We start from the raw sequence: 23,788 nt of genomic DNA, 5'->3' as shown, positions 1-23,788 counted from the left end.
TGTGATGTTTCTTATTTGTTTCAAAACTGCAACTACAAACTTCAATGGAAAACCAACACTCCAAATTTGAGAAACTCCTCCTAATAATTAAATTGAACAGTGTGGCAAATAAATGTATCTTTAATCATACTTCAAATACAGATAAAATGCAATGGAAATACAAAAAAACATCAATTTTTAAGAAAAGTTCTTAAAGTGTTGCCATTATACTGTGTTTATACTGTATGTACTTGTGATGCAGGTGAAACTGTACTTGTAATTGAAAATATTTATAAAGTTGTATTACGTATGTATGTCTACAGTCTTGGGTGGATCTCAACTCATGAACTGGGCACCCCAACAGCTACAATTGTCCAACACTAATCTATTCCAGAAAATAACGTTCAGAACTTCAGACTCTACACCTTTTGAGATTATTGCACATCTCAAAATGCTACCTTTATGATACTATGCTTTTACATGTAGAATATTGCTTTCATCTTTGTTTGTTTGCAGGTCTAGGCCTCTGCAATGTATTCAAATCTATACATCTCTAGGCTTGGTGAGACATAGTTTTTTTTTTCTGTATAATTGCTAACCTCAGGATATTCTACTAGAAGCTTCTAGCCAATTGCCTGCTCAACACCAGACATCTTTGCATAGTGACACATTGACTCCATATATTAGCATAGCCAAAGAACATTTAAGTAGTCGTACTTAAATGTAACATACTAAAATAGAACAAATATCATTGTAATGTTAAGCTATTAAATAATCATGTAATTATATTCAGTTGGTTTTACTGTTTAAGGACACCATTTTATTCTATTGTGTTTTCTTTTTGAAGATTTTACTATTTATATGATGGTGATTGGATTGGATTCTGTTCATTTTCCATTTTTGAGTGGTATTGGCAGAGTGAGAAAGTCCTCAGCCAAAGTCACTTCTATTCCACTCCCCTGTAGAGCGTTCTCCGCCTGTATCCTGAGTTCTGTAATGTCATCATCATCCCCCTCCTTATGCAAAGCACACGGCTTGTACCGCTGACTAAAGTGGTACAGTACCAGTCTCCGTGCACAGCATGCCCGGGCCACCGCCGCAGCCATTTTAGGTGTACTGTGACCATGGTCCACTGCTTTCTCATGGTGCTCATCTCCCAGGGTAGCCTCGTGAACCAAAATGTCTGCTTTGTTGCACATCCGCAATGGTCCTTCTCCAGTGACTGAGCTACAATCCCCTAGAATGCAGACTTTTCTTCCCGGAATGGCCGCCTCCAATACCTCACTAGAGGACACCACACGTCCGCTCGCTAGCGTTACTGATTCGCCCGCTTTCAGGCGCCCATAAAGTGGTCCTGGGTTCAGACCTATGGGACATAAAAAATATGATCAGGCAAACCATCCATGTACTGTGAGTGACTGCTCTTTGAATCTGCCTGGCATTAAAGGTGCAACATCTTCTAACCACTAGATTGTGCTTGTGTTCACTTCCCATTTCTGTAGATAACTAACACCATGTATAAGCTGCACATTAGCATTATTCCACATTATCCAGTTATAAGTCTTACATTGCTTATTTATTTTCATTTTTAATCGTACAACCACTGGTGATTGACAACAAAAACAAATGACCGTCATAAGGCCATGGACTTGTCTTGGGCAAAAGCTAAACACCTGATAAAACGTTTAAAAGTCACACTAACACGTACTGCTTCTCATGTTTGAGTGGATTAAAAACAGGAAATTGTTATTTAGGACTTTATTAGATAAGACGCTTTACCAACCCTTTTGATTCACTAAAGATACACTGACTGAACTACATGGGAGTGTTTATTAACCTATTGTAACAAAATCACACATTTTATTGGGCTGGCAAACTTTTTTAGAACTGACTGATAAACTAGTAAAAATACTGGAAGTCATTATACCCAACTCCCGAAGCAGTGCAGTGTTGAGTCTCCCAGGCCGATCGTGCTCTTGAATGGAGAAGCCAAATGATGGGATACGGTGGAACAACCTGAAGGCCTTGACCACAAACCTCTTGTCCTCTAGGAGGTGGTAGCAGTCAGTGGAGGCATCGAGGGAAATGGTCCTCCCAGGACGCTCCTGAGGGTGGAGAGGACCACATTCTGCTGTCATCTAAAGATTAGGAAAAAGAAAGGAGACCAGATTAAATCAATCAATAAACAGAAGACAAAAACTAAAAACGTGGTATTCTATCACAATGCATGGAAGAATAAAATATGAATTATTTTGCACTAGTGCAAGCCTGTGCCCACATGTCTGTTTCGTCACGTGCTTGTGGGTGTGTGTGATGCTGCATGGCCCCAGAGTCGGACCCGTGTAGTTGTATTGGTATACAGAGATTTGTGGAATTTATAGCTAGATGTGAATAATACAAATTAATCAAATACCTACTTCAAGGCTGAGCTGCCCTTCTGGTGGACTCTGGTCTGGGGTCGGTTCCAGTTCATGCACTAAATTGTAGTTAAGTAAAATTAAAGAGAGTGGAGAGGAATAGAGCAGATCAGAGAAACAGAACATGAGACAGTTAAATGTAATTAGAAAAAGGAACATTAAATCCCCAGACTTGGGAGTAAATTATATAATTTAGTGCACATTTAGTTTGTAGTACTTTGCTTTCTATAACAGCATATCAATAGCTGAGTGGTAGTGAGCCTGCCAGCTAGCACTCCTGAAAGGGCAAAGCCTTGTTTTTAACATATCCAACTGGGTTAAAAATGTGTAGTGTGGATGTTGGAATTCAGCTTGGATATCAATGACCTGCCTGCATAAGGGAAGAGAAGTTGTGACCCCGTCAGACCAAGAGTCACCCTGAGGAAGTGCCTAAGGCCCCGGGGTCCATAAATATCCACGCAGGGTAGACACTCTGAGGGACTTGGGTTGGTGTTGAGACTCACAGTACATAGGAGTCCAGGCAGGCCAAAGAGGTGATCCCCATGCAAGTGGGAGATAAAAACTTTAGTGATACGACCTGTATGTAAAACATGGAAAATATTGCAGTAGTCAATACAGATGTAGCCAGGGATGTACAACAATGACGTGTTAACTATGTGACCCTTCCATAAAATTAATACACAAACACAACACAAACCTTCTTTCTTGATTGATTGATTGATTGATTGAATACTTTATTGGACAGAAATGCAAACAGCACAAGTACAGTCATTCATACACTTGGTCTAAAAGGAAAACCCCCAAAAGTCCTGAGGACTTGTTTCCATTGAGGTCCTATGTATACAATTCATCAACATAGGTGATAGCATAAAAAATAACACTAAATACCATATCATCAACAAATATAAAACAAAACTATATGTACAGAGTAGCCTAGGGAGAAAAAAAAGGGGGGGGGGTGAATGCCATCACCTTTCTATTCTTTGAGAGAAGTGAGTTTACCTCCCCTTTGCCTGAAGGTGGATTTTCAGGCCTGTTTTGAAGTGATACCATTTTTTAAGGGATTTTAAGGCATTCATTCCACGCTTGGCAATGCAGTAGAAAGAGAATGTACCCATGTTTGTTTTATAGGCAGGTGGGTGGGTGTTACCAGATCGTTGTGACGTCGCTACCGCAGCTAAATAAACAAACAACAATGGGTATTTGACATGTTTGAGAACCGCGCACACGTAGACCCTATTGTTCACTCACTCACCAGCTCTCAGCTGACTCTTCATGATCTGGGTCTGGGTTCCTTCGCCGCAGTCGAACAGCCAACAGTCCCCCTCGGTCCTGAGGACCAGCGCCGAGGCTCCGCGGTGCGGGGCCGGGTAGGCAGACCCGGTCCCCAGGAAGGTCAGATCCATGGTCATTTTATCCTGGAAAATAACCTTAGAACAACTCTTGACACGAACTGACCGGGGGAGCCACGTTCCACTTCCAGTTTGCAATGTAAACACAGGCTCACGGTGATGACGCACAACACAAGCGACGTATGTTTGTATTAAAGACCGTTATATTATACCTCTATGTTAAAGACCCACTCTGGTATTTTCCCTAAGATTCCTTTAATCTTGTAAAAAATAATGTAATAGCAGATAGTAGTGCCCACACAGCAGGAACAATATAACACCAATGTGCCTCAGGCTCATGGACACATATTTTTGTTTTTGTTTAACTCTTTAATTTATTGAGTCGCGCCATGTTCGCATTGCAGAAGGTGTGCAACATAAACAGAGAGAAAAATATTGAAGAAGGGAAAAAACACGTTGTAATTAAATGAATGATTAAATTCTCCTTTTCCTCTCTTCAGTACAGTAATTTATTTTGGTACAATTTGTTTAGTGCTTTTTTTTTTCCTCCCTTCCCTTCCACCCTTCCCAAGGTCTTTTCCTCCACCCGTAGGCATAGAATAATAGCACTAATATTCATGGCAATAATACCCACAGCACAGTACCAGCTCAAATAAAATAAAAAACAGACAACATGGACACATTGTTTAGTGTAATTAATGGTACATAACAGCGTTTGCACGGCAACGTGTTGCAATGATAAGAAAGAAGACCCTGCTTTTGCTCAAATGAAAGTTATAAAATAGAACAAATGTTTTTGGTTGCTCCACAGTGCCCTCTATGGAATCAATGGAATTTTTCTATTGACCAGATTTTTCCTTCCGGTGAAATATTTTATTTTCTGGCCAAAAAGTGTATTATACAGAGAAGGTGGGGTGCTGAGAGGCTTCCCACCTCCAAGAACAGACTTTCAACAACGCAAAACAGCCTTTGTTTAGGTGTGTAGCGAAATGGTTTTGTTTATTTTCACTACTGTTGGAGCCCTCGCAGGGCAGTGGAATTCCTTGTACAAGCGCAGAGCCCAGCGCCTGGCAGGGGGTCCCCAGCAAAATGTTATTATCAAATATGGCTCTCGCTCTTTTATTGCTACTTGTAACTTTTTAATGGATCCTATGTAAGTAAAGCCTGATAAGAGTGTCAAACTCCCAAAATCCACCAGAATACTGGAAATTACATCCACTCTGTTAAAAATTTCCTGGGGGGGGGACCCCCAGTGTGGTCAAGAGCCCCCCTCCCCCATGGGAAAAAAATCTCCTGTTATCGGACGGTCTGAGGTTGGCAGGTAATGTAATAGTGTTTCAGTTTCCATTATACTTTTAGTGAAACATGACAACCACCCTCTCTCCCTCTTCTCTTCAATCCTCCAATAGTTGACATAGGCCTGCTAAGCAGACTGCTCTTCATCTGGCTACATGACTTGAATCACTTGCCTCTCGTGTACATCTCGTGGACATTAGACATCTATTGGCTAAGAATGGTGTGCATGTGTGATGTGCTGACAGACTGTCTTTTTAGGTTTTATAGTCCAGCAGATTAAGTCAATATTTCAGAAGAATCGTTCACTTTGACATTTGCCATGAATAATTCCTAGGACCTACTTTTTTTAAACCCCAACGCAGGGCCAATGCAGGGCTAACAGTTCAGTTCTACCTCCTAACAATGACAAGCAGAAAGTGCATAATAAATGTGCCCCACTCAGAATGGGGTACTTTTAGAATGATTATGAGACAATAATTTTTAATAATAACCTAATAATGAGCATTTGTTTTATAGAAATGTAGTACATAGCTAGTTGTAGTAGTTATAATGTAATTATTAACACATGATATGGAACAGGCAGCAGATGTGAGTTTTTTTGCATGTTTATTTTATGATTCTTTCTTATTTCCCCATCATCTCGACAGCACTATTCATCACCATGGCGATAAACGTCAAAAACTGTCCATGCAAATTGTTTGCTTATTTCCCTTTTGTTTTTTCCTCCCTTTCGTGTTTTTCAGCCCCCCCCCCCCTTTACGCCTTCTGCATAAATTAGTCCCTTTTCTACTCTAATCCTATGTTACTTTCTTCCCTTCTCCTTTTAGGACACTGTGATGCCCCTTTATAGTGATTTCCTTAGCAGAGAATGCACGTACGTTCGGTTCACTCCTCTCTGTTGTACACAGGACTCATTACATCTCTCCTCCCCACATCTCCCACATGTCCTGACTCCCCTACAGACTGCAGCATACATGTCCATATGCCTGACAGCAGAAACAATCTGAGAGGACCTCGTCCTCTCTCAAATGGCCTGACCTTATATGTTACATAACATACATCCTTTCTGGCAGATCTCCTTGAAACATGATGCCTGACATGACTGGCTATCCTCTCTTCTGAAACCTTTCAATCTTTTAACTTTACTTACCAGGGCCCTATTTCACGAAAGCAGAATTAGGGGTAAGCCTGGATTTAACACCTATCCTGGCTTAATTTAGCCAGGATTTGCGATTAATCAGTTTCATGAAAGCTGAATTATCTTGCCAGATTAGTTTAGCCAGTTCACCCTGGCTAAGTTTATCCATGACTAGATTTCACGAAAGAAAATTGACGCAATCCTACCTTAGTTACCATGGCAATTTAGCTGTGAGGTTAGCCTGGTCCGGACCAGGTCGAGAAATGGGTCCAACTCCATTGAGAGTGGCACCCCACTTATCATGCCCATCCTATTTGATATTACCCCATGATCAAAACTCAACTCTGCAAGCATAAAAGTTTGTTATTTAAACATTGTATTCAACATCTGACTGACTTGCAATCTATCACTACTATTCCACTTCTAGCTATTCTAACCGATTTCACCACTCCTATTTTCTGCTAACACTGTGCCGATCCTTAAAATCCCATCTGCTTTTTTGACCACTCTTATTCCTGCTACATAACTGCCTTTCATCACTTGATGAGCCAGTTCCATTCCTCCTTTTATTTTAATTTCCCCTTGAGTCCTCCTGTTTGAATTTCACTCTCCATCTCAGCATGTTCCGCCATCACCTCAAAGAGGTTGAAATTACAGAACAGGATGCAGTTCCTGAAGATACAGAGAAAGTGTGCACTGCACCTCTAAATTACATAGGTTACACATAGAAATGATTACTATCAGAATATAGAGCTTTAATAACATAAAAGGAAAATGTTTTAGGGTATGATACTGAGTGTAGGGTATGATACTGACATGATACTGACCCTGACCATGATACTGACATACATCATGAATATGTCACGCTAAATACTCTGATACAAGTTAAAGTACAAAAGTATTGGTATCAAAATGTACTAAGAGTACCAAAAGTAAAAAGTACTCATTATGCAGAATATCTCTTTTCAAGTTTTCAAATGTATACAAATCTTTTGAAAATTGCAGATCTACAAGCTCATTGAAATTCAAGCATGTCATTGAAAACCATAAAAAAAAAAACATGTCATGGTCAGTATCAATCATGGTCAGTATCATGTCAGTAATACTGTATGCCTGCATACAGGAGCTGTCCATGCTGCTTTGACCGTATCTAACCACTCACTCAGTGATATTTTACTTCTAATATGCATTTGCTTTGGTAAGCCTGTTGCAATTCATTAAGCGCCCAACAATGTGATCAACAATTCTGGTATTGCAATACATGATGAATAAGTAAATAAGTAAGGGTCATGGTCATCTTTTCCAGAGCTTTATTTCTGGATCTGTACACAAGGTATTAAAGTACAACAGAAAATACAAAATAATGTTTAACAAAGGGGAAAAAACAACTCAATATTTATGTACAATTCTTATAAACAATAAAGATAGCTTCTTGAACATTTCTGATAGTGAATGTCTTGATTGTCTATATTTCTGGATATACATTTTTACGTTTTGTAGGTTTTTATTCACAAAGCCGTTTTCTTTTTCGTCAAAGGACTCGAGTTTAGTCTTAAAACCACAACTTCTATAATTATTTTTTCTTCCTTTTTTAAACTTCAAAACACAATACAAAATATAAAATAAAATTTGTTTAGTGCTTGCTTACACACACGTCTCATACCAGAGATATCAATAAAATATCACATTTTTGAGAGTTCACAGGGTGGTGAAAAACCTACTTCTACTACTTAGTCAATGGCCTTTACATTCTGACAGTTTTGCTGAGTCTTTGTACAAACCACAGGTGAAATAAATATCACTGCACTGCTAAAGCTAGAAGAGCTCGGAGGACCTACTGCACAATGCACATCGCATTTGGAAGAGAATCTAGCTCTCCACATACTTAAGAGCAGCAGCCATCCCTTTACCATCAAGACAAACAATATAGACGAGATTGTGTAAAAGCTTTTACACGTACAACTTTTAGCTTTTTTGGAGAAAGAAAAAAAAAGAGAAAATAAGCATCTTTTACACATTACTGCAAGATTCGAATGCAAAATGCAACATTGAGTAATATCGATACGTCTTCGGTAAAGCCGTTTTTCAGTGGTACTTTTAATGAACAAATACAGCTGGCATGCGTGGTTCAGCTGTCCACTGGTGTCGGGGTATGTCTTTCCAAAAGAAAAACAAAAGATCAAATAAGATCACAAAAGTCAAATCGGTAAAATGTAATGTCTGTACATATCTACAAATTATTGCCTTTTGACAAGGAATCAAATTAAATCCTTTGTATCAACACAGATTCACAAGTGTAAGAGGTCAGTTGATAGACTTTTTAAAGGCTATTTGCTAAGTATTTACAAGAAACGCAGAAGTGAATGTCTCCTCTAATGATGGCCTTATAAATTGAACAGACTCTAGCAATGGTTCATATGAAAGAATCTGTACACAGAATTGTGGATTACTGGATCTATGGACATGACAGTCATTCATTACAATGTACCCCTGAAAAAAACAAAAACTACGTATTCATATCACAATGCATAGATAAATTAAGTAAACACTACTACTGCATCCATTCAACTGACAATGACCTGCCAAACACTTTACAGCTCACAATTATGTAATTCAGTCAAGAGAACAGCTCAATTTAAGCTACTAAACCCCAACTGGACATGAAATTCTGAACCAGATACAAGGCATAATCTTATCAGTACAAAAATTAAAACAAAGCAAACAGAGTGGCTTTAAATAAAGAAATAATACTGCTAGCAGGTTTAGGCAATTTTTTTTAAGTGGTCTGAAAATGCTGCTACTTGTTTGGGGGGATACACACAATGTTTTAACTTTAACACACAACTCACAAATCTGTGGGCCAAACAAAGTTTTTCATTGTATTATAAGAAAGGACAACTGGATTAACTTAATAGTTTTTCTGCACAATTGTTTGTGTTCAAGTGGTGAATTGTATGTTAGTGCCTTATAAGCCCACATGGGCTGGACACCTTCGGCACAAGACACTATAATAGAATCAATGTTTCGCAATTCAATATTGCTGGTTCACTACTAGTCTGTAAAGTGATTCTGAACCACCAACCATGATAATTAGTTTCAAAGTGTGACAGAAATAAACTGTATAGAGGATCATAATCAGGAGTGACTGTGAAGTATTCTCAGACATTTAAATGATACATTTTGGCCACTTTGGACTGTTAAGTAAACATTGGGACTAACACTAAATAAGCTTCCACAGGAGAGAACAAAACCAAAAGAAACATCAACCACTCAAACGGAACACGCGTCTACTGTAAGTGCTGCTTGCCCCGACGTTCCTCGTCTCCATGCTAGCGAGTGTTGACTTTCACACAATATCTAGTCAGGCTTGTTGTGGGACATTTTTAACCATCTGCTTCAGCCCGTGAAGTACCTGTAAACCAAAGACTGATTCAGATTTTAAAGTACCACTTAAAAAAAAAAAAAGAAGCGACTACATACAAACAATAGAGGCAGACAATGAAGCTGTTTTGGCAGCTTAACAGAATGGCAGGATAGCTCTGAAGATGTTGTGCAGATGTGAGGAAAGGAGGAAGATACACAACTCTTCTACTGCAGCCTCTGGGCTCCACTGTACAAGGACCTTAAACATCTCAACACCACAAAACAAAAAGTCAAATGGCTATATAAACTCTTGAGAGAAATCAAGATTTTAGTTCTATATGATAGACATCACTGATGTCATATTACACATAAAATGAAAACAAAAACAATATAATAATAGAATTAAAGAAATCAGATTCTCCAGTGAGTCTTATGTACAAGCAGGATGGGGGTGGGGATTTAAAAGAGGGAGAAAAAAAAAAAGAGGATCACTCTGACTGGAGTGCTGCGGTGTGCTGTGTGTGGTGCCGTGCATGTCCACCCAGAAACCCGTTGGGCTCACCGCTACCAGCCAAGCTCCCAAAGTCTGTGACGGACACGGCCATTTTGGCGCCGGTGATTCGGTGGTGGTGAGGTGGCCCGGTCCGCCGCCCCTCATAGTCCACACCACCGATGTTGCCTACGGAGACATCGCTAATAAAGGAGTCGGTCATCTTGAGTCTCTTAGAAGGACGCTCACAGTCTTTACTGACACACACCCCTCCAAGCTGGCCCAGGTCCGAGTGGTAGAAGCCGGCGTCGAGCATGTTGAGGCAGTCGGGATCTCCTCCGTTGGTGGGGAAGCCCATGGGCTCTTCGTGGTTCAATGGTCCGCGGTGGAGGCCGTCCAGCGGTGGGAAGCTGTAGGAATCCAAACAACCGACCTCTGCAGGGCTGCACACTGTGGCCACACTGTTACTCAAAGCTGTATGGAGAAAGGATAAAGACATTAAAGCTGGGGTTTCAGGAGATTATTTAAGCAGATGTTTTTACTGTCTGTATGACAGGGGGTGTGTGTCTGTCTATAGCGAATCTCACGAACCGCTGGACCGATAAGCGCCAAACGTTGTATGGGCACTGTCTGTAGGCCATTGACGCAACTCCACTAATTCTTTGTCACATGGCTTTTACCTTTTTTTTTATATTTAACTTTGGAATGGAAGTCAATGTGGCTGCGATTGCCCTTGCTAACATTTGGACTCATACGTCAGGGGCAGTACGACAAAGGCTGTCTTACAGAGGCGACTTACATAATGGTCGTGAATATTACATACAAGATAAATGACTTATTTTCCTGCAGACTGGCATTGCGGACAACCAGCAAAACGTCTGGGCCACAAAAGGGTCGGCGGACCCCAAGTTGGGGACCCCTGTCATACGTCAGATACGTCACAGATGACCGACATCACAGGCTGGTCACATGAAGCCACACCGTTTCTATGTGGATCCCGAGGTCCACATAATTGTGTGAATGTGGATCGGATGAACAAACACGTTAAGGAAATGTGTTACTCAAACTACTCAGATAGAACATTCTAATAACTTCAGATAAAACTTTAAGACCTGGAAAAGACTATTTAAGCTGTATCACAATATGCCCAAAACCATGCCCCATCAACAGCACCATGTTCTCAGCTACACTGAGAACACACTGTCAAGAAATCTCAGTAGGATTACACAAATTTAATTTGCCAGGCGGTTACTTGTTGACAGGAAAGTTAATTTATAAAAATTAAAGTGTTGATTAAATGCTATAATTATCTCATCATCTTTGTTGGCAAGTCTTCTTCTTTCGGCTATTTCCCATCGGATCACCACAGCGGATCATCTGATTCCATCTGCTTCTGTTCTCTGCCTCTGTTACCCCAGCCGCCTGCATGTCCACTCCCTGAATCCATAAACCTCCTCTTTGGCCTTCCTCTTGTCCTCTTGCCTGGCAGCTCCATCTTCAGCATCGTTTTCCCAATGTACCCCTTATCTCTCCTCTGCACATGTCCAAACCATCTCAACCTCGCCTCTTATATTATCCCCAAACTTTCTAACCTGGGCTGATCCTCTAATGTAGTCATTTCTGATCCGGTCAATCCTTGTCACTCCTAAGGAGAATCGTAGCAACCTCAATTCTGCCACTGCACTCTTCTTACACACGCCTTGTTACTTTGGATAGTTGACCCTAGGTATTAAAACTCCTTCACCTTCTCCACCTCTACTCCTTGCATCCTCACAGTTCCACTGTCCTCTTTCTCGTTCAGACACATATTCTGTCTTACTCCTGCTGACTTTCATTCCTCTTCTCTCTAGTGCATGCCTACTACATATCACAATGTACTCCCGATTTCCTCATTCAATACCATACTTCCTCTCTTGGAACCCTATCATATGCTTTTTCTAGGTCCACATATAAGTAATAAGCAAATTATTGCCCATCGATTGTTGCTCTCGTTGGGAGACGTGACCACCAAGACGTTTTTTACCTGAGAGCAGCATACGTTTCAAATCGATTACAACGGGAGCGCTGAGTTTTTGGAAACTCAGCAGCATGACGAGGCGATGAGCGCCTTGCACGTTTTCACCCGGGGGAAAAAAGCACCTTGGTGGAAACGGCCCCATACCATATATGAGGACCAGCATTTATGAGCCCGAGTTGTACGCTCTGGCCAAGGGCTGGACCATCTTGATCAACAAAATAGTGTGAGCCCAGACACAAAAATAAAATATATAATTGTGCCATTTCCTGCAACGTGATACAAAGCATAATGTTAAAATATATGTGGTTTCTACATATTTTCCAGAAGCACAAGAACCCCAATGATACCGACCTGTGAGGTCACTGGCAGTAATGGAATTGAGCAGGCTGAGCTGCTGGTCCGTGGTGGGCTCCATCCTCCCTCCTCCACCTCCTCCTGAGCACACAGAGGAGGTGCTGTCCACTGCCAGCCCCTCAGCCTCATCCACCAGCCTGTCCATCAGGTCACTAGGGTAACGGGAAGGAAAATAGAAACATGACTTGCCAAAATTCCTGTATTACTTAATAAAGGATTCACGAATAACATAGGCCCATGTGTATAAGAATGCCCTTTCCGCCACTCACGTTACGCCAGGATAGCTGCTGTACTTTTTCTTCCCAAAACGATTCTGCTGAACAAAGAAGTCAAACCGCTCCGACTTTTTCCACATGTAGTAAAAAGCCACACATTCTGCTACCGTCCGTGTTGTAACCTGACAAAGGAGGTGATAACAAATTAGTAGACGTTGTTCCTGTGCAAAGACAACACTGCGTTCATACATCCTCATCGCATCAAGGCAACAAAAAAGAAGCCTCACCTTGTGTTTCTGTATGAGGTGGAAGTTCTTGTCATACATCTGTAGTGCGTGCTCAAAGTTCCTACATTCATCTTCTGACCATGGAGGCGATTCTTCTGTAATGAAAGATTCAGAATTTCCTTATCGATCATGTTAAATACATTGGGAGAGGTGAGGTGACAAAGGAAAAAAGCACCAACACCAACATAGTGACATAGGAAGGCAACGAGCCACCAGAACAGCCTCAAAGTGTGAGGAGGAGGGGGGGGGGGGGTTCTTTTGAAAAATATATTGCTTTATCAAACTCAGGAGAGCCTCAGTAGATATGTTTTTATTTACAGAGACCTTTTCCTCTAAGGGGACAAGTGGCCTCAAACCAAATCAGGACAATTGCCGGCACAGCATTACAGAGCCGCTGTTCCACATCTCTATAGACTACCGGTGATGATTTTTACACCAGCAAACACTCAAATGTGCATTTGTATTTGTAATGAGGGGTTTATGCCCTGCTAAACTACTATAACTACTAAGCTCGCTCGGCGAGCTTACTAGTCCCCTTCAGATCCCACGCCTCGGTCAGTGCCGAAAAATGAGTGCACCTTTTTCAATTCGACTAGTTTTCCAATCATACTGTAGCATATACACACACACACACAGCTGTATTGCTTTATTAACTCCAGCATGACAAAGTGATACGACCCAGAAACACTTGTGGTTTAATTCCATTTCAACTTACCTTTTGAGGACTTTGCATGATTGCAGTATCTCTCCAGAGCTTCACGAGTGTTGTAGTTGCACTTCAACAGCTCATACAAAGCCTATTAGCATTTAGACAAGAGAATTGGTCAGAAATACAGGCGCATACAAAACTTCTTGCAGCAACTCAAGTTCATAGGGGAGATTTAAGAAATTTGTACACCGGAAGAACAGTGGCTTTCATGTGATTTACTCATCTATACATTTTCATGACTATATTTTCTTTGCAACAGAGTCAAATTCTATCCTGTGCTATCAAACTAAAAGCTTGCATATGCAACCAATTTGCCCACAGTGAGCACTGCCATGAGAATTATGACAAGATGGATTAAAGTTACTTGTTCATGGATGATTGAATTTATGACTCTGACCTGTTCGTTGTCTCTGACGTGTGACCCTGCTTTGTCACATCCTGTCTTCTCATCCGTGGTCCGCGACAAGACATCTGACAGGAAACCCCTAACCTTGTTTTCTGGCAACGAGCCGGGGGTCCATAGTAACTGGTCATCATCTTCATATACTGCACAACAACAAACCCAATGTTAATATTTCTCATCTCTTTATCTCCATGGACAGCCTTGGTGCAGGGACGCTCGTTCAATAATACATATATACATACATATTAGGCCTGTCCCCGACTAAGGATTTGTTTAGTCGACTCTAATTGGCGACTAATTGCCAATAGTCGACTGGCAGTCGACTAATAAATAAAAAAAAACTTTTTTTTTTTTTTGGGGGGCCAAAATACATTTTATTTCAAAGGGCCAAGTCTACACAGTTTGTTTTGTCTCCAGCAGAGTTTCTAGTGTCTCTCTCTCTCTCTGGAAGAGGTTGCACATGAACTCTGCAGCCGCACTGAGGCGCTCCAACACAAACAATACCAATACAAAGACGAGGAATAAGAAGAATAAAGTGGAAGTTACGTGTGGTTGCAGGCGTAGACTTGGCCAAAAAACAATTTAAAACAATACATATATACATACATATTAGGCCTGTCCCCGACTAAGGATTTGTTTAGTCGACTCTAGTTGGCGACTAATTGCCAATAGTCGACTGGCAGTCGACTAATAAAAAAAAAATTTAAAACATTTTTGGCCCTTAAAAAAAAAAAAAAAAGTTTTTTTCCCCGACTAGAGTCGACTAAGAGACACTTAGTCGACTCGGACCCCCCGCGACTAACCAGTCGACTAGTCGACTTAGTCGAGGTCAGGCCTAATACATATAAAACAAAATGCATTTTTCATTTTGGTCATTTACAACAGGTTATAAAATGCGGCATTCACCTTTCTCTCCATCTTTGTAGTGACAAATGCAAGACGGGACCTCTGCTTGATACTGTGCTCCCACCATTATTTCCTGTGGTAAACACAAAAAACAACCAACAGCGTAAGAAAGTAGCCACATTTATTCATCAAGTGTTTTACGCCATCTATCCACTGATAGTGCTACTGATGAAACCCATCAAAGATGTATTTTTTTTATTTGGATATACTTTACATAATTTTGTACCTTTCTCGAATCCTCTGGGCTCGGGCCATCATCATCACACTCCGACTCCTTATCACCATCAGAAATATGGTTGGCTGAAAAGGGAATGGCAAACAACAGGTAAGCATTTTGAAAGCCTTGATTACAATGACACTTCCTGACTCTCAATTTATTATGTGTGAGGCTGAAGCATATGGGGATATGCGATCAAAAGCACAGACATGACTGCTTGGAGTGCATCAACCCACCCAAAAACCAGAGTTAACCAAAAGGAGGGACATTTCTTGTTAACTAGCTTGTTATCTATTGAAGTTGCAGTTACTCACATCTAAGTGTTCTGGGGAAGAAGTCAGTGGCCTCATGAGAAGTCACTGATGGGGTCAGATCATCAGCTGAGGACTGGGTCTCCTCCTCATAGTCCCCAGACAGCAGGTCCTTAGCTATCTCCTCCTAGAGAACAAAAACAGAATTACACTACTTGAACAAGGGACAAAGTTGAAGAATGTACAAACTAGGGATGAGCACAGCTAGTCGACTCATTAGTCCATTAAACAGTGCCGCCTGTTTTGAACATTTACAAATACTAGTCGTTTACACTATTATTCTAAAAATGGTATATATATTTGTTTTATTGAGACATCACATTTCTTTTGTTTTACACACTTTGATTTTGCACCCAAATTACTGTCAATAAAATGTTAAATTTAAATTATAAGAAGCACAAATAAGTATTATTAACAACTAAGTTCACACATCACACATCATCCGAATGACTGGAGTAAATTAAGCATTCTGGTATCATCAAAACTTGCCCCAAATTATTTAGTAGACTTATCCAGAGCGATTTACAAGTGCAAAATCAAAGTAAATGGCATGAACCCTTGTCATCAAACGACAGGGTATATAGTCATACTACGCGGCCATCACATCTATGTCGCACAGCCAATCTGACAAATATTGCTGAGTCAGTGTCGAGGGCTTTATCCGAGTACCCATTGTGTCCCTTCTGTGCCCATATATGGAGATCTCTGTATGCGTCTGTCTACCTGTGTCCTTTATGCCCATATATGGAGATCTTTGTGTCTGTCAGTCCTTGTCCCTTTTATGCCCATGATGTCATTGGTATATGGCCATTACCTTGTATATTGGCATGCCGATCTATGGGCAATGGGCATTGCGGTCGGACCTGTGGCTCTTGACAACCGGGTCATAGGGACATGCCTATATATGGGCGTTATCGTGTTTGTTTATGGTTATGTCCGAGTGACGTGGTCGCGGTCCTGCCTATAAATGGGCGCATCGGGTTTGTTTATGGTTATGTCAGAATGACATGGCGTGGTCCGCCCGCCGGCCAGCCCGCACTACCATTAGCTAATTTTAAGATAGGATAAGTAGAGTGCAAAGAAACTTTTGTGCATATTTAAGGCTCATCTTTAGGATTAAAACTTCACTTTTTAATCAAGCTTTCCTTGGACCAGCCCTTAAGTTATGCTGCTATAGGTTTATACTGCCGGAGGATTCCCATGATTCACTGAGCTCCTCTACTTCTCCATCTGTAGATGCATTCATTTTCCATCGATGCATGTTATTAACTTCACTCCTCCCCCAGTTTTTGTGCTCTCTCATCTCTCAGACTTCCATGGATCGTGATTACCAACCCCCCAGCCAGCTGATCGAGGATTTCCATGGACTATGGCTGTGGACAGTTATTATTGTTATAGTTATTATTGTTGCTGCTGCTGTGCGTCTGTCTCTTTGTCTCTCGATATTTCTCTCTGAACTAAACCGGTCAAGGGAGGTGGCCGCTCACCTAGAGCAACGTTCTGCTTGAGGGTTCTTCCCGCTAAAAGGGCGTTTTCCTTGCCACCATTGTGTTTGCCCATGGTGGAATCATAGGGTCTCTGTAAATTAGAAATTATGGTCTTGACCTGCTCTATGAGTTAAGTGTCATGAGATCACTTTTAATGGGATTTGGCGCTATAAAGAAAATACCATACCAATTTTCACCAAAAAGGGAACAGATGGATTTCAGATGGATTTCAACTGTCACAAGTAGAGTGCTATGTTTCCACACATCAAAAAGTTGTTGTTTGTGTGAGATTATGCAAACAAATGTCCACTTGTGGCCAAATTAGGGACGCAGGACAGCTTGGGACATGTATCCAGATAGAAAGTGATAGCGAAATTGAGAGAAAACCTAACACAAGCTGCAGCAGACCAGCATAATTCACTCGAAGCCGAAAAAGGTTGTGCAATATAGATTCTCATGTAGAGTGTAGACTGCATTAACTCTTTGACTGCCAGAGTATTTTTTATAAAGTACTCCCCCAGCGCCAGCGATTTTCGTGTTTTTTTGTTTTGTTATTTAATTTTCATATAGTTTGTCTAGCTGCGGTTTTAAACACATGCGACAGATCTACCAGCAGAGCGCAGCAAATAGACACCTCGATCACTCACTCACTCGCTTGACCCCCCCCAACAGGCTCAAACAGTCTATACGTCATAACCGGATGTGACGTTTTCGCAGATTGCCAATCGGCCTAAAGTACGATATGATACACGACGGCGATGACTGTTCGTCACCCAGACTATAGAAAATAGAAGTGGAGCTCTCTGTTCGTATTTATACCGTGTGAAAAAAACGTCTTTTTCCCTATTCTGGCCGAAAATGACCGGGGAAAAAAATATGAGAACCGGAAACGGAATCTGCGTCATGAAACCGGAACCCAGTGAGTCTGAAGGAATCAGAAAGTGAAACTTATGATGAAAAATAAACAGAACAGCTCGATCACAGATTAAACAATGAAAAAGCTAAACGCGTGTCTAACGCGTCGACGGCCATCTGGACAAACTAGCAAATGACGCGTTATCGAGTCAACGGAAGTCAAAGATCAAAAGCAGACACAGGTGTCTAAAGGACATTGAGAACAAAGGGATTCTACTGTTGCGCCTCAGCCTTAAACGGCCAGTCCGGTGCGTCACAAGGGTAGGGACAATAGATGCATAAGAGAAGAACGCTGGAGCAGCACGGACAATTTAAGCCTTTTATTGTAAAAGGCTAAAATTGTCCGTGCTGCTCCAGCGTTCTTCTCTTAGGTGTCTAAAGGACACTTGGAGCAAAAGATGCTTTTTATTATGCCTTTCTATGTTGCTGTTCTAATTCATAACATATGACAATACTGTACTGTATTTTAGTGTACATACAGTCCGAGTGCCAAGGACCAGTCACATTTTTCTGTAGTACACCTGCTCCTTTCCTAATACCAGTCCGTTGATGAGCCCTACGTATAATAAAATAAATGTGTGTGTAATATTTGTATTTATGTGGCAAAAATTCACCTTGTCCAGGGTCATGTCTGGCAGTTCGTCGGTCAGATCTCCAGAGGAGCTATCTATACTGGAACCTGCTGAGGCCTCGTAGCGGTAGATGGCCAGCAGCTCCTCTAGAGGCATATTTCCCTCCTGGTCAAACAAGAGGAAGAAGGGCACATTAATACTGCAGGTATTAAACAAGGGAGTTATTTTATTGACTTCTGGATTATCAACCCATTTAGACCTGAGGCTCATAACGTACGTCCAAAACTGTTACTTTTCAGGATTCAAATTCAAAAACAGCAAAAGTAGCAGATCTACAAGCTCGAAACGCGCCCCGAAGAGAGCTTGTGGATCTGCTACTTTTGATGCTTTTGTGTAACAACGAAGTATGATCAAGTATCGGACGTTTTGAATATGGAGATAAGAGGTTTCTGCCAGAAGGGGGAAAAAAAGCCTTCTAAATCCTAACAGGAATTGTTATCAGTGAATGGCAACTATCAACATCCTCCCATTCATAAAACCTAAAGAAACTATGTTCTAAATAAGTGATCAAGAGATCAAAATAAGCCATTGTCATGAATAATTAGTAGCAGATAAGATTTTATGGATTCAAAGAATTTAAATAAAAATAAAAATGATATCTTATGTAGTACAAAAGATGTAAATTATGTATTTAGCATCAATTGAGTTTCAACATTTCTTGCTTTGTGACAAAAAAGAAAGAAAAGGAAATACTATTCTGTCAGGATGATGTATTGGCTTACCTTTTCCAGATCAGCTATTTCAGATCTGAAATTCCTCTCTCCCTCCAAAGACTCTTCCTCCTCCAACGTCCTCTCGTCGTCGAACTCATGTACTAACATTTCTGCTGTTGGGTCAAAGTCATGGTCCTCTGACGATAAAGAGCCAACTGAGGAAGTAGGAAAAAATAACAGAAACTATGTATTAATATTGTTGACCTATTTTAATTTATCTTTCACACTTAGGACCCTACAGCATCTCAAATAGATATGGTCATTTTAAGTGTATTTTTAATATAAATACATGCAACTGCACATTTTCTTAGTCTTGGCTCAAGACTATCATAGATGTATTCTATCGATTTTGACATTTGCATGTCTATGAACTATGATCAAAAAAGTAAAAGTCAGACTCGATAAAATACAGTCTTGATGCAAAGCTAGCATTTTTTCATCATCAGTGGAGTTAATGTGCAATTATGCTTGTTACTCTGTAGCTAAATTAAGATATAAATGTTACATTTACAACAATTAAAAACGTTGTTTATGACATAAAAACAAATTTGGTCCAAATTATTTGCAGCAGGTTGTCTTACCTGGACTCGAACTCCCAAAGGAAGCCTGCAGAAAAACGACACCAGAGTATTAGAACCATTTGACAAGCTGTTAACATGACTCTTACAAAGTTCTATCCAGACGTATAAATAAAATGTATACTAAATCAATATCACTGTCTATGGCAGTGGTTCTCAAAATGGGGTCCAGGGACCATCTGGGTTCCAAATGGACCCTTACAGATCTGTAACTCTGAGAGTGTACATATGGAACCAAATGGACCCTTACAACAGATCTGTAACTCTGAGAGTGTACAAATGGAACCAAATGGACCCTTACAACAGATCTGTAACTCTGAGAGTGTACAAATGGAACCAAATGGACCCTTACAACAGATCTGTAACTCTGAGAGTGTACAAATGGAACCAAATGGACCCTTACTTACAGATCTGTAACTCTGAGTGTACAAATGGAGCCAAATGGACCCTTACAGATCTGTAACTCTGAGTGTACAAATGGAACCAAATGGACCCTTACAGATCTGTAACTCTGAGAGTGTACAAATGGAACCAAGTGGACCCTTACAGTGCTATAACTCTGAGAGTGTACAAATGGAACCAAGTGGACCCTTACAGATCCTTAACTCTGAGAGTGTACAAATGGAACCACATGGACCCTTACAGTACTGTAACTCTGAGAGTGTACAAATGGAACCTTACAGATCTGTAACTCTGAGTGTACGAATGCAGCCATAAGGGTCCATTTGTACACTCTCAGAGTTATGGCGGTCCTTGAAATTAAAAGGTTTGAGTCTAAGGTCTATGTTCCCTATGATGCCCGCCAGTAACAGTTGTAGCGCAAACTACTGCATTTACAGCTAACGTTATACCTGCAATAGGTAGCCAGAATGTAGCTTGTAGCTACTGGTGAATGCTGTAAATGGAGCTCTCGGTATTAACAGGTTATCGTATATTTACAATGAAACCATCATAAGAGTGTCGCTTGTATTTATGAGGTTCGTAGCCCAAAAGAAAGATGTTGTTCTGTCGGCTTTCCATGAATTAGCAAAGCGAGCAGGCCAGTGTTGCCATATCGTGTGAGAGAAATAAGCAACCAGGTCTAGGAAAACAAGCCAAAAAGCAGCAACTATGAGGCTACACGAGCACTTTAAACCTACAGTGTATATACATTGAGCTATTTGAAAATAGCCTATCAACAAGGATGCGAGGCGTATTGAGCTTGTAGATCTGCTATTTTCAAAAAGAAAATTGAAATAAAATGTGGAATATTTGGAAGATGTTTTGAAACACTTTAACACAAATCTGGTTATAATAATAATTAATTTGGGGGTTCTTGACATGATGAAAATATGTGAGAACCACTGGGTTTGAATAACAATTAAAACATTTTTGGAAACAAGCACAAAATGACAACTTCACTTTAGAAACAAGCCCCAAAAAACCGCAACCACTAACATTTACAGGTAACTTTACAGAAAAAGAAGCCCAAAGTCGCTTAAAATAAGCGAGCTTGTAGATCTGCTATTTCAAAATCTTTTGCAAGAAAGTGGAATATTTTGAATATTATTTTTGAAACATTGTAACACAAATGCTTAAAACATTTAAGAAAATATTTTAGAACCACTGGTTTAAATAATCTAAAGCAAGCCTAAATCAGCAACTACGCTTTAGAAACAAGCCCCAAAAAACCGCAACCCACCACTTTTTACAAGCAACTTTACAGAAAAAGGAGCCCAAAGTCGTTTATAATAAGCCAACATGGCAACACTGGAGCAGGCTAATGCTATGCTTGGAGAAAATGTAAACACTCCGGTTCGTTTGCGCAGAACTTTTAGCCTCAGTGTTCATCGGCTTTAACGGTTTCCGTGTAATGAAATGACTCTATATAGGACATTTTAATTGCCATTCATTGCTAATACGATACGCTCTGATTTGCTTTTAGCAGCTAAATTGACGTATCAATTTACCACACGGCCGCTTTTTTACCCCAAAGCAGCTGAGAGAGCAGTGTTGCCAGATTCTGCGAGAGAAATAAGCAACCTGGGTCTATGAAGACGAGCCCAAAAGAAGCGACTCGGGTAGGCTATTTGAAAATAGCCAATATACAAGCTCAAAACGCGTCGCATCTCTGCTATTTTCAAAATAAGAACTATCCAAAAATAAAAAAGGTTATTTTGGAATATTTCTAAAACATTTTTAACAACACAAATCTTTATGGGAGGGGGGTCCCTGGCATAAACTATTATCAGATGGCGGCGCCCACGGACAAATACATATCTGAGGAGGGGGTGTCCTTGACATGAAAATGTAGAATCATTAGGAAACAAGCCCCCCGAAAAACGCAACCCGCAATTACCAATATTTGCAAGCGACTTCACAGAAAAACAAGCCCAAAGTCGCTTATAATAAGCAGACCTGGCAACACTGCTGAGAGGAGAGCGAAGGAGGCGCAGCGGCCTGGTAGTGAAGGATCACTCTGAACATTCAAACATATTTTAGACCTCTAAACACCACTATTTGTGACACAAAGCACGCGATATACGAGTAAAAAAACAACATGTATCCAATCGATAGCATAGAAAGCGAGAAATAACGCTAAAATCGTCAAAAGTATCGATTTGAAAAGGGACGCTTCTTCCCTGTTTTCCCTCTTACCTCCGCCATATTGGTACCTATGGCTGCTGCTAGGTTGGAGCGCAGTTACCCGGATGAGGGCTGTCAGCCAATCACAGCTCCAGGTAACACGGATGAACTCTCCCAGCCAATCACAGCAGCAGGTAACAGAGCTCTGGTCGTGACGGCTTTCAAAGTGAGCATTTAGCAAAGAGGGGACCTAATTTATAAATCAGTCAGAATCCTCAAAATGTTACCAATTATGTGGTATAGAGCTGTAGTTCTCAAACTTTAAAATGCCAAGGGCCTCCCTTAACTCTCACAGTGTACAAATGGAACCAAATGGACCCGTTAGGGTTAATTTGGTTCCATTTGTACACTGTCAGAGTTACAGTACTTCATGGCAACTTCATGTCAATTTCATAGAGGTCAATTTAAAATTAAAAACTAACGGAACCCTGAGAGTCCCTGGACCCCACTTTGTATAGGTTGTCTAGTTTTCATAATATTCCACGCTTTAATTGATTTTGGGATTTCATGATAACATGGTAATTCATCGGAGACAAATGTGCTGGAGGGTTTACGTCTATAATGTACAATGTAAGCATGCCACAAAAAAGAATAAATGACATCCATTTATTCTTGTAAAAGGTTTTACATCCATTGCAAAAATGCAGAATGTAGGCTATATGGCCAGCAGAGGGCAATCTATTCACTGTCAACACTGACCTCGTCTCTCCCTAGTCCCTACCCTATGGTCCTTACTTATCCAACTGAGAACAGTGATGGAAGAAGTATACAAGTAAAAGTTTGGTATTCAAATTTGTATTGAGTAAAAGTACAATGGCATCTAAATGTACTTACAGTACCAAAAGTAAAAGTACTCATTATGCAGAAATGTCCTATTTCAAGTTTTCAAAAAGCATAATCTTTTGAAAATAGCCGATCTACAAGCTCACAACACGTAGCGATGCAACGCGTTGTGAGCTTGTAGATTTGCTATTTTCAAATAGCCGTAGTATATAGTAGATATAGGGCTGAAGTAGCTAATGTAGGTTTAGTAATAATAATCAAAATCAAAATCCAAAAAGTAACTAGTAACTACATTTTTCAAATAATTGTAGTAGAGTAAAAGTACAATATTTGCCTCTGAGGTGTAGTGGAGTAGAAGTAAAGTACTGAAATTTGGAAATACTCCAGTAAAGTAAAAATACCTCAAAATTGTACTTAAGTACAGTACTTGAGTAAAAGTAATTATTTACTTTCCACCACTGACTGAGACGTCCTCTCAAAAGCAGAATCGAGTCATATCTAAGTCTAACAATCACAAGTTCAATCTCATTGTAATATGTGGGCAGAGACAGCAATGCATCAGGATGGATGTGTCTGTCGTTGCCCCCTCCCTGAGTCCCTG

The 23,788-nt window shown here is 40.5% G+C and overlaps 2 protein-coding genes across 2 annotated transcripts; both read right to left on the bottom strand.

Annotated features, from left to right (window-relative positions):
* Positions 1 to 102: 102 nt before the first annotated feature.
* Positions 103 to 3,875, bottom strand: LOC308088391 (zinc phosphodiesterase ELAC protein 1-like). The gene is made up of 5 exons (XM_080432828.1): positions 3,652 to 3,875; positions 2,767 to 2,973; positions 2,397 to 2,455; positions 1,907 to 2,117; positions 103 to 1,345 (listed from the first exon to the last, which is right to left on the bottom strand). The coding sequence occupies exons 1-5, from the start codon at positions 3,806 to 3,808 to the stop codon at positions 867 to 869; spliced, it is 1,113 nt and encodes a 370-aa protein (XP_080288954.1). The 5' UTR covers positions 3,809 to 3,875; the 3' UTR covers positions 103 to 866.
* Positions 3,876 to 7,512: 3,637 nt separating this feature from the next.
* mier3b (mesoderm induction early response 1, family member 3 b) lies at positions 7,513 to 22,424 on the bottom strand. Its single transcript, XM_080434070.1, has 13 exons — positions 22,417 to 22,424; positions 19,783 to 19,807; positions 19,211 to 19,356; positions 18,471 to 18,593; positions 15,458 to 15,581; positions 15,153 to 15,226; positions 14,927 to 14,999; positions 14,015 to 14,163; positions 13,624 to 13,705; positions 12,909 to 13,003; positions 12,676 to 12,803; positions 12,404 to 12,558; positions 7,513 to 10,509 (listed from the first exon to the last, which is right to left on the bottom strand). Exons 3-13 carry the CDS (start codon positions 19,307 to 19,309, stop codon positions 10,034 to 10,036), a joined length of 1,578 nt encoding a protein of 525 aa, XP_080290196.1. The 5' UTR covers positions 19,310 to 19,356; positions 19,783 to 19,807; positions 22,417 to 22,424; the 3' UTR covers positions 7,513 to 10,033.
* Positions 22,425 to 23,788: the final 1,364 nt, after the last annotated feature.

The sequence above is a fragment of the Gymnoscopelus braueri genome, assembly GCF_963280865.1.
Source record: "Gymnoscopelus braueri genome assembly, chromosome: 7".
Classification (NCBI taxonomy): Eukaryota; Metazoa; Chordata; class Actinopteri; order Myctophiformes; family Myctophidae; genus Gymnoscopelus; species Gymnoscopelus braueri.
This window is presented reverse-complemented; position numbering and strand designations above follow the sequence as displayed.